Source organism: Ambystoma mexicanum, chromosome 8 (assembly GCF_040938575.1).
Source record: "Ambystoma mexicanum isolate Mex_15411 chromosome 8, UKY_AmexF1_1, whole genome shotgun sequence".
In the NCBI taxonomy this organism is placed as follows: domain Eukaryota; kingdom Metazoa; phylum Chordata; class Amphibia; order Caudata; family Ambystomatidae; genus Ambystoma; species Ambystoma mexicanum.
In genome coordinates this window covers 153,769,939-153,784,772 of record NC_090929.1, presented here as the reverse complement: position 1 = coordinate 153,784,772, position 14,834 = coordinate 153,769,939, and the positions used below count along the sequence as shown (strand labels likewise).

General features: G+C 43.0%; 1 protein-coding gene across 2 annotated transcripts in view; it reads right to left on the bottom strand.

Annotated features, from left to right (window-relative positions):
• Window positions 1-14,834, bottom strand: part of C5 (complement C5) — a 478,994-nt gene that overhangs the window by 93,822 nt on the left and 370,338 nt on the right. For both annotated transcript variants that reach the window (XM_069609527.1, XM_069609526.1), the window contains exons 33-34: window positions 14,501-14,573; window positions 8,103-8,205 (exon numbers count right to left, since the gene is read on the bottom strand). In XM_069609527.1, the coding sequence (XP_069465628.1) occupies window positions 8,103-8,205; window positions 14,501-14,573 (176 nt within the window). The remainder of the gene's footprint in view (window positions 1-8,102; window positions 8,206-14,500; window positions 14,574-14,834) is intronic.

Here is a 14,834-nt window from a genome sequence, read left to right as displayed (position 1 = left end):
TACAAACTAATTCAGAGCACAGAAGCCCACATACGCAGTCTCTGAACACGTGGTCCGGCCGAGCTGACGACAAGCCAAGAATTGATGGCTCAGAAGAGCAGAGATCCCACAAGCTGGACAGCGGCTGGTAACAAAGTGTTACAACCAAAGCTGAAGTTACATGATGGGAAAGGAGCACTCTCATAGGCAGAGGTGGTTCACACCCAAGTATAACTTCGACACATAGTTGCACATGTTATCTTGAACAGGTACACTCCGAGCTGAGAACCAACTTGGATCCCAGGCCTGTGGGGCGAGCAGCTCAACCAATCACAATTCATGACCGTACGGGTGGGTAACAGGGGGCCACCAACCAAGCAGTGAGTCCACATATTGAAACAATTTAGAAGTAACACTTTTCGGGGCCGATCCAGACATGAGACCTGACATGGTACAGCCAGTTAGATAACCTCTATAGGCTCTGCTAAACTGCTATAAGGGAACTACCACTCAACACCCAATTGTGTCCGGCGATAGGTTTGCTGGAGACGGGCCCAGGTTGTCATGTCATTGTGATGTAGATTCACCTAAAAACGGGCCTGCGAGCCATTGTTCACTGAGAGTGTCCCTGTACTTCTATACGTGTGCTTATCCCTGATGGTTTGTTGGCTATAATAAACCACAGTTGAATTTTGCTGCCTGCCTGGACTTGCGTTCCGTTTGGGAAAGGGGAAGGAGTTAGGCCTTCCATGAGTTCGGAGCCCACAAACAACTAGCAGCCCACCCTGCTTGCCTGGGAGTTCTCCCTAACAAGCCTTAGCCAACCACAAGCCAACCACCACTTGATTACAAGACTGCTTCAATTCAGGGAAGTCTGTGTGCATACATCAAAGAGGGATGGAATCAAGATATCGATAACAGTGCCTTGTCAACCAAAATCTTTTTTGATCATACTAAAAAAGTATTCATTTTATTGAATCAGTGTCGCTATTTTTGATATTAATTAACTAATGTTTTATTGCACGTTTAATACCAGAGACCAGTCTCTAAGCGCGGGCTGGGGTTTGAACCTGTGTTACTGTGCATTGTCTTTCTTTCAAGACAAAAGCATTGCCCCAGAGATATCCCCTAGCCCTATCACTCTTTAAAAGTTCACAATGCAAAGAAAATACACAAATAAAATAAATTCAAGAATAGAACCCATACATTTCCTGCCATAAATTCCAAACCATTCACTCTACAGAGTTAAGCGCTAAACATCAGGACACAAAAACGTTTGCCCGCCGTGCTTTAAATCTAGCTCCTCAATTTTCATAGCGCCTTTATGAAGGATATTAGATAAAAACCACCCAACAGCAAAGCATGTATGCGCAACATTAAGCATGAGTAAGGACATCATTGCTGGTCTACACTGTAAAAGGACCTTTGCTTTTGACAGCAGTACCATAAAGCAGCGTCTTTCCTTAGAATATAAAGAACAAAAGAAAATGAAGTGGGTCACTGTTTCCATGTCCGTGTCCTGTAAGGAAACCCCATTTCACTGCCATTGCCAGTGACTGTGACGAACGGTAAAATCCCCAAATACGCTAGAAGGTTCCATTCTCGACTTTTTTGAACAGTACTTAATAGTCCATGGCTCCAGATAAAGAAGGGTTTGGAAGGGTAGCTTTTACTGTGGCACAGACAAAGCATGCAATGTCTCAGACATTGTTTTAATAAGCTAGACAAGTGTTTTTTTATGGTTACCTACAGTTAATAATCTGGCATACATTTAGGCTGATAAAATCAGGAACTGGAGACCAATTTCCTTTGTGTACCTCATTCATGGTGGTTTGCCTTCTGATACACTCTGCGCTATATGTCTTTATAATTCTTTGGTTTAGTGTGGCTTTTGTATTCTTTTATACTGAAATTCATTGACCTATTGGTTGCAAAGATCACAAATCGGAGAGATTGGGTAAACCCGAGTCTAAGTGAACATCGTGCGTGCATGTTGATTTGGGAAATCCAAGAAGGCAATGTAAAACTACATTAAGAATTATTTGCAGAGAGCGGACATTGGTAGGACCCCAGAGCCCAGTATCCTGCCCCCATAACTGGTGATGCCAACTGTCTTGCTTACATATCTTTTTAATGCCTGATCCTCAGTTTGATGATTCATACTGTGGGCAGGACTAAATATACTGTGATTAGCCTGTAACATATTTGCAAATTGCTTGTTGATGTGTGCCTTCCATGTTAAGGTATTGTGAAACTTCTGACCCAAATAGTTATCAGGGTCATGCTGGGTTTTCTTACGTTAAACCTGCAGCCACGTTCAGTCATGTAATCCACATAGCATTTTAATAATTTCAGTAATACTGTGGGTATTCTAGCAATTATAACTGCATCGTCCACGTGTCACAGCAAGAACTGCATCGTCTACATATTGCAATCAGAACTGCATCATCCACGTGTCACAGCAAGAACTGCATCGTCTACATATTGCAATCAGAACTGCATCATCCACGTGTCACAACAAGAACTGCATCATCAAAATATTGCAATTATAACTGCATCGTCCACGTGTCACAGCAAGAACTGCATCGTCTACATATTGCAATCAGAACTGCATCATCCACGTGTCACAACAAGAACTGCATCATCCAAATATTGCAATTAGAACTGCATCGTCCACGTGTCACAGCAAGAACTGCATCGTCTACATATTGCAATCAGAACTGCATCATCCACGTGTCACAACAAGAACTGCATCATCCAAATATTGCAATTAGAACTGCATCGTCCACGTGTCGCAATAAGAACTGCATCATCTACATATGTTAATATCGGGATGCACTGTTCACCCACCTTTGGGACGTCTGCTGCCATCTTCACTAGTTTACTACTCAGAGTAAGTGTAAAGATTGAAAAGGAGTGTTGCGATCACACACCCTTGGCTCACACCTTTTTCTACTGCCACTGCCTTAAACACCATCCTGTATCTGATTTTGGTCTGGTTGCCTGAGTGCAGTTCAATCAATATAGCCAATATCGAGTGAATGATACAACTAACAGAGTCTGCCATAATATGTTCCTGTCTGCTTGGTTGAAAGCGGATGTGAGAGCCATGAAAGACAAATAGGACACAGTGGGCCTCATCACGAGTTGGGCGGTAACGCCGGTGGTATTACCGCCGGCAGTATTAGCCCTACCGCCAAACCCCCGCGGCACTATTAGCGCCGGATCACGGGTTTGGCGGTAATGGAATTCCCCATTCCCCACTGAGCCCATTCGGTGATACCCCATTCCCCATTGGGCTCAATGGGGAATTTTTGCGCTCTTATCGCCGGCGGATTTTCCCCCAGCTCAGAGCTGGGGAGAAATCCGCTGAAGCCATGATTTGGCGGACCCTTAAATCCGGCGGTAATAGCGCAACCGCCGGATTTAAGGGTTACCGCCAAACTCGTGATGAGGCCCAGTATCTTTTCCTTCTACATACATGCAAATTATTAGCTGAAGATTTAAACCCGGCTTAATCCTGATTATGGTCTGGCTGGACAGCCATCTAGGTGTCCGAGAGAACTTTGTTTCGTCTACCCAAACCCGTTCTCCTTGGTCCACACCATCAAACCTGCATGCATACATTTCTCAAATATCATGATGCTAATACCCAGGCGATATGACAACACTTTGTTACACAGTTTTCAGAAAGTGCAGCTGACTTTCGTGGAAGCTGCTTCTACAAATTCTCCGCAAACCTTCTCTGCAGTTCTGCTATTCTTCCCCTAAGCCCTTCTTGTAATTGGCTCGACAGGTTTGCACCTATCTACAAGATTCCCCGTTAGTGTCTCACACAAATCCAACGCCAACAATCTGCATATGTCATCGAGCCATGAAGGTTTAGTTAAGGGCCTTTCTTTGGGATTGGCAATAAAAGTAAGCTAATTAAAATATGAAGCTCCTAGAAAGGCAGGTGAGTGCTTTCCAACTGCCAAGTTTCAAACATAATATTATCATAATTATGTAAAATAAAATGTACCCAAGTAGGGATACCAAGTTTCAAGTTCATCCTTTTAGTTCGATGGGTATCGCCCAGCATTTATTAGCAGAGGGAAAGATGGACGGTGTCTGGGAAACATAACTGCGTCCAAACTTCAGCTCTTAATTGCATTCTGTACTGATTGCATTGACTCCCCCCTCACCTCCCTTGTTGACTTCCTGTGTTATTGTAGCAGAGTTCTCCTGCACAAGGTTATCCAGTGCAAAATGACCTTCTCTGGAAAGTCAATCCACAGTCTCAAGTGTAGACAGTGGATCGTATCAGTTCACATGATCTACCCCTTACACTCCTTGGCTACTAAAACATAATTTCGAAGTACAACATACAAGCTAGAGAGATTATTTTGGAACTGAACACTCTATGAGAATATCTGTAAAAGTAAGTTGTAAAGTTGTCCGAATGGAAATCATAGCAGCGGGCCTAACACAATATGCTTTCGAAATGTCAAGCACGATCCCAGGATGGTGCCTTCCTCAAAACATTTATGACCTCAACCCAACTATTTAAATCTCTGGGCCGCTATGAGACATTTATTCACTTCCGGTGACATGTCCAACTGTTGTTTGGGAGGTGCTCAAATGTTCTCAGATGAAGGGGCGTTTAGGTTCATTGCCAATGAACAACTGCCTCTTCCCTTTGGCATATAGGGTGACACCCCTTGAAAGTAGTCATTAAAGGGGTGATCGATATAAGAAGTACTTGCTGTTTTGGCATTATTTCCTTTTTGGGAACTCACACTAAATTCCTGAGTGTAATGCAGTGTTGCTTGGCTTGTTGTCCGTGTCAGGGCTTTCTGAAAAATGTTCAAATTGAACTTTACATCAAACCTGCTTACTTTCCAGCTAACATTTACTAGAGTAATATTTTCTCAGTTTTAACCTCTTGCCCAAGGTATATTTAGGATAAACCTCCAAACAATTTGATGTAGTAGTGGGTAAATTGTTAAGTGTATGTTCCTGCCACTTATTTAATAAAAAATAAAATGTTTCACGTGCCTAATACCATACCTGAGTTTGGTGTCTAAGCGTGGATCCGGGATTCGAACCTCTGTTGCTCTGCGTGGTCTTGCTTCCAAGACTACCGGATTGCCCGTGTGCTATCCTCCATTCACTTATAGGTGGCTTTGACCAACCGCCTTACAGTAGACCTCCAAATGGTTTGGAAGAATTTACCCCTCCTCCCATTTTTTCTGGAATACGCGGCATACCTTTCGTCCAATGCTTTTTTGTAGCGGGATGCCAGAGATTGGTCCACCTCTCACGCCAGATGGAGAAATACACCCCCTGTGTCCTCTAAGATCCACGAACAGCTATCTCTTCAGAGTGCCCACCTTCTCCAGAAAGACCGTAGGAGGACAAAGCTTTCATGTCATGGCTGCCAAGCTCTGGAAAATGCTCCCCATCACCCTGAGAAACGAACCTTCCTACTGGACATTCAGAAAAAACATGAAAAACTGTTTTTTCACCAAAACGTTCCACAAGCTAACAGACTAAGATATTTGGATACCTGTCTCCCCATTCTGCCCCCCACCCCATGCTCCTCAAACCAAGACTCTAAGACACTACACCACCCCTCCTATGCCTTTGGGCTTGCGTTTGCTTTCTGTATTCTTTTCCTTTTTGCCCGCACCCCCCTGCTCTGTATTTCTCTGTATTTCTACTTCTCACAATGTAACTCTCACCTAGATTCCCATGGGTTCAGTGAGCTGAAACAAATGCAAAAATAAATAAATAAATAAAATAATTGGCTTAGTATTGGAAAGCTGTCACATCAGCCCATACTTATTTTCCAGCATGTTATCTGACAAACTCATATCTGTATTTCTCATTCCTTTTACCAATAAATCAGAAAGGGAGACATGTCCTGTATTAGATGTAGGAGAAACAGGCTTGGGGGAAGAGAGGGGAATTTACCGTTCTCCGAGACTATGCTCTCGACCAGCAAGAGCTCATACAAAGTATTTAATTACCTCTAAATCATTCACAGCTTTATTAAGGCTGTATTCAATAGAGACCATATGAACTTTGCATTTCCCCCCATGACAAATTCCTCCCATTTCTTAGTGTTGTAAGAACAGGTGTCATTTGCCAATTTAAAGGTACTCAATTTATCAACCTCGGATGGATTAAGCGCTGACACAGCTCTTCTGCAACATTATGCCATGCAAAGTGCAGGCTGGCCCCATGCCTAAGGTGAGCACTTGACTGGACTCATACATGATCTGCTGTACTTCACCCAGCTGTTATTTCAGAATATACCTCTTCATTTGTAGCTTCTCGGTTGGATTTTACCAACACTACGGCGGTCATTGCCGTTAACCCCCTACTGTCATATTCCGAGGTCCCTTAGCAGGTCCCACCAGGAACTGCTGGTCTGACCAGCCATCCTTAGCGGGACCCATTAAGGTACCATGGAGCTAATAACGGGCCCGCAATTTGCGGGCCCGATATTAGCTCCTTCCCCATTCCCATAGGGGCTCAATAGGAATGGGGAATGGTTTTCTGAAGGGGGATTTACCAGGTCCTCCAAGGTTGGAATGACCTGGTAAGTCCCCAATCAGAGACACGGGACCCGGGTTTGGAGGCAGCCATGGTGCTAACAGCACCATGGCTGCCTCCAACTCGGAATGAGCCCCTAAGTGTCTGGAACTTGAATACTTTCTTGTTGCTCAAACATCAGCGCGTCCAGGACACGGCCGCCAGGATCCTGCTTAAACTTTGCAAGTGTCACCTCATCTCTCTCAGACTGGTGGACCTACAAAGGTTCCCTGATAGGCAGAGAGTGCCCTTTAAGGCCATCGGCCAGAAACACAAAGGCCCTCATTACAACACCGGCGGTAACCAATGGCGCTATTAGCACCATGGTTGCTGCCAGTATTGTAACGAGTCCTTCATGGTGCAATGGGGAATTACCACCCCATTCCAAGGTTGGCGGGGCGGTAATTCCCCATGCACCATTGGCCCTTCCCCATTCCCATTTTTGCCCCATAGGGCTCAATGGGAATGGGGAAGGCGGTAATTACGGTACCGCAAATTGCGGTACTGTAATTATCTTCAAGGTCCCTTTGCAGGTTCCTACTTTAACGGCTGGTCAAGACCAGCCGTTAAGGTCGGGAACCGCAAAGCGACCTCGTAATTAGGCGCTAAGGGGTTAACGGTGCCGCAGCCTTTTACGGCGCCGTTAACCCCTTAGCGCCAGAGTCGTAATGAGGCCCAAAGCACGTTATTGTAGTCAGCCCAAGATGCTGTCACACAGGATACAGCTCTATGCACCATCCTGTCAAATCTGCTCACAATATCCTGTTCTCTAATGGTTCCCAAATTCACGAAGTCCCAAGCTGGTGGCAGTGCCTCCTCTTTCTGAGCTTCCAGGAATTGGAAATCTCTTCCGACTCACCTACGTGATGAAGGTAATCATTTCGTTTTCAGGGGAAAAAAATGTAAAACTTGTCTTTTAGCACCAATGCCTACCACCTGGTAATTGGCCACTGGTATGTTATTGTCTGTTACTATCTGGTCATCCACAAACTTGCTCGGCAAATAATTCAAGGTGCCTTTTTGGTGCATGCTGCTACCGACATGTACAAAATCATATAGCAATTGGTGCTACAATTGATAATAAATGTAAATTAAAAATCTGTTTAAATCCATATTAGTATATATTTTACATTGAATATTATAGAGTGACATACAGTGATGCTATTCAGCGACATACACAGATAAAGTGCAAGGGTATATACTGGAACAATAGAAAGGTCTATATTGAAACAATGGAATTATGTTTATTGACATGTTTATTGACATAATAAAATGACACATTGATGCAACATAATGACACAACATAATGACACACATTGAGGGAATGACAAAATGATGCAGCGGAACAGCATACTTTGACTTACAATAACCCGATGAAATAGCAGACCTTTATGCAATGGAAAGGGACACACTGATGCAAGGAAAGGATATTTGAGATTGATTGACAGAGCGGATTGACATACATTGCTGCGCTGAAATGATATTCAGCGGTAGAGCGGATTTATGTGCGTTGACAAATTCATTCAACGGAATGTCATACATACCACGGATAAGTCATCCTCCATCGCTTCCAGCCCACTGACCAATGCAATCTGCATCACAGCCGAGCCCGAATCATAGAACCCATCCCTCTCATTGGGTTTATACCTGGAATGGGAAAAAGTGAGACAGAAATTCCTTCTGAATGGAGAGCACAAATAAAATCAGCTTTCATAATCAAGAACAAGAACTGACAAAGCCAACAGTTCAGGTTTTGTAAATGCAGAGGGAAGATTTGCTTCGTAAAGCTCCCCTGGGATGAAAACAAATCATATTTTCTACATTTACAATGCTGGACTTTGCCAATGATTAATTGTAATGATAACATTGGCTGCAGTTACTGAACTGATCGTTGAGACCCACGCTGGAGAAAAGCACCTATGCATGCGCTTCTCTGATCTGATCAGTTACTGACTAGATAACTAGATCACAAAAAAGGTTATCATCAGACTGAATTTGACCAACCGTAGAGATAAATAACGTTCTCTACCGACCTAGGCTGATACAGATCTAAGTGACTAAACTTTGGCATCTCCTCGGCTGACGAGAAAGTTCAGAAATGTGCTAGGAGCATCATCAGATGGAGCGATAATAGCTTCAATTGCAGTGATGATGCCCTAGTTTTTGGCAAGGATAAAGACACTCATTCGATGCCCTAGAACAGTGGTCTCCAACCAGTAGATCGTGAACTACTAGTAGCTTGCCTGCGGCTTTCCAGTAGCTCTTTGATCAGACCCCAAAATGAGCACTGTGTGTTTATTTTGTTGTCTGAAGTCCCTGTGACTTTTCCCCTGCCCCACCCCACTCCTCTTCCTGTAAATTAAACAGTCAAAAGCTGTGTGCACACTGAGAGGAGGGGCTGCATCTGGGCTTGAAGGGCTTGGGCAGCGTCCCAACATGGGGTTAACTATCAATAACAAAAGTAAATAGGAAAGTGTGGTGTGGCCATTGTCACCAAGAGGTGCAAATGATGGTGGATTAGAAAGGGCCTGGGTGCATCAATCTGCATGCTGTGTAAAACAAAGCTGGGGCTGTGATTGTTTGTCTCACTGTGTTCCTTAAGATTTTTCCAGCTAGCATTACTTTGCATGCTGGTAATTGTAGGCTTTTAATCAGAATGGGGGGAATAAAGATACAGCTGTAATCGTTTTCTCAGCACACGTGTGTGTGTGCATAGAAAAATAACAATCCGTCTGAGTACCAGCTTGCAAGAAAAAGGGTATATCTCGCTTTGCGGGTTTATTGTAAAACTGTGAATTATTTTTTATATTTTCACATATTGAGTTCCCAGTTTTAAAGCTCTGGTACCCAAATTGTATTAAAGCTTAGGATGGAATATGGCGTGATATGGAGGAGCCCACTTCTATGGATGTCCCAAAACAGGAATTCCAGCGATAACTGCAATTTTACATTTTAGTAAACATGGAAAACTACTAGCTGCACTGCATGTTTGTCCACTTGCGTTTATAAAAACTAAACAGGAATGTAAGGTGACATGTTTATCAATACCAGGACTTAAAACGTAATGTGAGATGTTTTCCAAAACGATAGTTGGAATTAAGTGGGAAATGTGAGCAGTAGTTTTCATATATATTTTGATATGCATAGGATTAATATAGCTTAAACCTAATTACTAAGTAACAGAGCACTGTACAAAATAGGGTGGTGAATACAGGGAGAGAACATAAAGGCGAGACATGGGATGGGAGAACAATTAACAGGGTTTATCCCCTTTGGCTATGTGCACAAATCAGGAGATCTATAGAGATCTATGGGGAACTAGCACACCTGTTCAAATTTCCAGCCTTTCAATACTGGGCTGAAATGGTACAATTTATGAGTACTGTTTTTGCTGGAAATGCAGCAAAACATATAATTTACAAGTAATTGTAAACAATTCCAATATGTCGGAGAGTTGCATCTGTGAGCCAAGATTGACCCATTGGTCATGCACCAGAATAACATGATTCCTGCAGGGAGAGGCATCGATCCTGTGAACTGTTCACTTTGATACTGCCTTCTTCATAAAAGGGAGCAGGTTGGCATGTCCCCACCCATTCTGAATAAGTTGCTTCTCGTTACAACCATACTTTCTGCTCAAAATGTTAATTTAAAGACTCATATGTTGTCTCTTGTGTGCACGCTACAAGTCATCACTATAAAACGGAATGTTATTTTAGCCCCGCCATTTAGACTGTTTTTTGCGAATAACTGGATCACATGGTTTCCCAAATGTTCGTTTTTTCAATCTTGCCAATTATTGACAAAAAAACATTTAAGGGTAATCAACAAAGTAGGCTTTGGCTTACTTTCCTTTGGCTGACGTCTGTGACCTAGTGAGCAATGTTCATGAAATGGGGATATGCTAAACTGGCAGTGGATTATATTTTTTGACAAAGCAGAATGTGGTATATGCTGGATTTTGTTTTAAAGCCGTCTACCACATTTATAGAAAAACTAGTCAGATTGCAGACTCACCATCCAACAAATGGCAAAAGATGTACCATTTCCATCCAGAGTGCGAAACCATTTATTTTTTTGTTCCAGTGTAAAAAGAAAATATGCATCTTTAACCTATGGTGCCCAAGTTAAGTTGGGAATAAAACTGTAACATTGATAGGAATTTTGCAGTAATGCACACAAAATATAAAAATAATTTTCCAAAAGGAATTTGTCTGCAAATTTAAAAAGTAGGTAAACTGAATGCTGCAATCCAAATGCTGTTACAGAGCCGTCCTTCAAAAGGTGCTAATTATTTGATGAAAAACAAATGCTCTTTTACAGATGGTGCAGTTGTGAAGGGCACAGTGACTCCCATGGCTGAGTCTGTTGTAAGCCAGTTTAGAAACTGTCCTGAATGTAGGTCTGCCATGTCGGGTGTGCAATCACTATGGCAAAAAAATCTGCACTATCAGCCAATGTGATTGCCGGTCTATGTGAATCTGCCTTTTTCAGACGAACTTCCATAAATCAAAACCTTGATCCCGTCTGACAGCATCCGAGTGCTGTTGCTGTTTCAAGCTTTACACCAGATTACTGAGCACTGGTGAATAGCAGGCAGGTTAAGCATTCACAGTGAATGTCCCGATTCGTTTCCTACTTCTGATAAGCTTAACAATTTTTAGGAAACAGCGTCTAATAAAATATTATAAAATAAACATGTTTTTGAAGTTATTGATATATTAATATCACAGTAAATACACTTCCCAAAAACATCTTAGTCGAAATTCTAATACTCATGGATATCACCACCCTAACAGCTCCTGCCTATTGGCCATTAACTACAAGTAGCTCTTGCCAACGAAAAGGTTGGAGACCCCTGCCCTAGAAAGAGTATGTGCTGCATTAGTAACAACTGATTTTTCATTAAATTTAGGAAAGTGGGAATTTGCCATAACGAAATAAAAGTGTTGGGCATGTCTTCTCCGACAAAGACATACAAAGAGTAGAGGCCATCACATCCCCCACCAGCACCTTTAGAAGTCATCAAAGTCCACTCATTCCAAGCTATGGCCATATATTAAGGTCTCTGCATACAGGAATTTTCCACAGATCGCACCCTGCTCGGTTTAGCTCTACTTGGTTGAAAATATTTGACCTTTTCAAATTTTACCTATTTTGTTTTGGTAGTGTTTTTGTTTAAAAACGGAGAGAGACTCCCTGCAACCCTCTCCCTCAATTCCCCCAACCTTAACCTATTCCCTTACCCCTCCCCATATATTTATTTTATTTAATTTGACCGAAAAGACGATCAAAAATATTTGGTCAAATCCAAAAGGTCAAATGCTTTTCGATCAAGTATCCTAATACCCCCTGTACAGAGAAGTGAACAGACAGTTTAGCATTCCGTTGGACAAAAATATGTAAAGCTGTGTGACAACATTGTATCTGCTGAACTTCTGTGTTACTTTATCCCGCCTCTGTGTACCTAATTGGTCATTGATGTGAGCCCAGAAGGACTGGGTGCGATCATAGATCCACATAAGCTAGCCAAGGACTCGATATGTTGCATAGTATCTTATGGCGACAGAAGCTTGTCAGACGTTGTGAAAGCGTAATCAGCGACTGTAAAAGAAGGTTCTTGCTGTTGTGTGGTCCTGTGAAGACTTTCACAAGTTCATCTTCGGGAAACATGTATGCCAAACTTAAGTGTTAAATGCCCCTTAGGATTACAAGATGGGCCTTAGAGTTCCAGAATATGGATTTCACAATGATGCCCAAGCTGGGGAAAGAATTCCTCCTTGCCGGTTTCGTGCCTCAGCATCCCACAGAATTAGAGCTGCCACCGGCATCATGTGTTGAATAATCCATTCACTTTATTACCAGGGCGGTGCCTCTTGGTGCTGTGTTATTCACTCAAGTGCTTGAGCAGACCATGGAAGACCCCACACTCTGCAAAGTAACTAAATTATATCCGACGTGAAAATGGAGACGTGTCTCAGACAAGAGTAAGTCCAAGTCATCAAGAATGACATCCTAGCATTAAAAAAAACATTCAAGATGAACTTTCAATGTCAGCATGAGTTATAATAAGAGGTTCTTACATTGTGATTCTAAAATGTCAATAAAAACAGGTTGTTAATGCAGACCATGCAGGACAAAGAGGAATCATTGCCATAAAGCAAAGAATAAGTAACTCCAGCTGGATCCCCCACACTAGTTCAATGGTGGCATAAACCGTAGGCTCGTGCCACATTTGCCAATATACCAGCCAACTAGAAAAACCATGGCTCCCTATCATGTCTCCACGTGCGGATGAAGCATGGGAAAATATAGCAACTGACGTCTTGGAGCCCATCAAAGAAAAAGAATATCTTTTCAAGACCCTCTGGAATCCAAGATTCCCACTGGTGCACATCACTTCATCTACTCAAGCATCTGCCGCTATTACCCAACTAGATGACACTTTCTCGGCATGGGTGATTCCAGCAATATTAAAGACAAGGCACACATTTGAAAGATTGGCAAAGTTCACAGGGATTACTCACAGTAAGATCAGTCCTTCCTGGTCAGAAACCAATGCCATGATTGAGTGACTCATAAGGTCCCTAAAAATGGCAATGCAACCCAGTGAAGTGAGTCACCCCTCACTGAATCAAGCGTTGTGCAGAATGTTAACCAATTACAGAAACGCTCCTCAAAGTACTACAAACAAGTGTCCGGCCGGCAGAGCTATATCAGAGTACAAGCCACATACCCGACTGCTGAAAATGCCATCCCTTCAACCTCCAGATCATGAAGCAAATGACTGACATCGACTGAACAAAGGCATGAAGAAGCACTTTACGGCGCCAATCAAAATCTCTGAATTTGGACCCCAAAAATCAAGTTCTCATCGAAAGCAATGCGTGAAGAAGTCTGGCGCCACTTTAGACACCACACCTCTTAAAGCTACACAAGGTTGCCTGATAAAGTCCGCGAATCATGACATTGCGATGATCAGAATCCTAGCCAACAAGCTAATGTGAATGATGAAATCTGCACAACTGGTACGCCCAAGAGGCCCACACGCCATTTCAAACAATTCACTGACGGCTCGACAGAAAGAACCAGCTTGTCAAGCACATCTCAAGATGGCCGACTTCATGATTATAAATCTAACACTGAAAGACATCTTGGTGACTTAGAAGACAATATCTAGGAAGATCATTCTCCCAAAGAGAGGGGACCTGGTGATAGATCGAATCAAACTATCCACTGTCCAATTTGACTCATTTTACGAGAGGAGCAAAGATGTAGTGTCTCAAAGAGGGCTACTTAAGAACCATGTGACACTACTTAAGAACCATGAGATAATGGGACTGGAAGAGTGGGACCAGGGATAAAAGGGCATGCAGGACATTTGCGTGGCCAGTTGATGCCAGAAGGAGAAGCAGGTGGCACCCTGCCTGTGCCCCCATTACAAATATTAATTAGATGCTGAGCTCAAGTTATTACTGAGCCATGTGCATCTGCTTAGATAAAAGAACATCTCAATCCATGCATGTGAACGATTGATTGCATGGTGACTTCCTTCCTTAGGCCACTGAGGCCAATACCACTCCACCTTTGCGCATCTTGCATTGGGGGTGCAAAGGACAACTAGATAGCAGTGGACACCTGCACTCACACAGGTGGAGTCCCCTCTCCACCCACGCGAGTTCACAGCACTCAATGTAACAGATGGGAAATTAAAGAGTAGTAACTTGCGAACCATCTAGTACATTTCCAACCCCGCTCTTATGTCAGAATGGAAACGCTCAGTTACAGGTATGAAAAGATTCCTATCAGCCATGTGCCTTTCACCTGTGATTCGCCCCTGGAGGAGCCGGTGAGACCTTCAGCGGATGGGTTTATTTAACTTTAGCTAGACTGGAATGCCACATATCAAACATAGAAACTTTGTTTCGAGGGCAGTACTCACTTTGCACAGGCTTCGATGTACATCGTCTCGGGATCCGTGGGTTTCTGCAAGCTTTGTCTTTTGGAACGCCTGCCTGAGGAGAAGAGCATGTTCGAGATCAGAGTTCCTTAAACATTTCATAGCTGTGTCCTCCTTTCCTTGTAATGAAGCAGGCCTCAAAGTATTGTCAGTTTCTTAACATTATATGCATCCTCAATGAAAAGGCTGCAGAAAGGCCAAATATCCGGGCACTACAGCTTTGCAGGATTGCAAATTCTACCTATTGAGGCTTACCGAATACCCACATGCATGTGCACATGCAGAAGCACTCTGACCCTGAACCATTCAAAGCTTC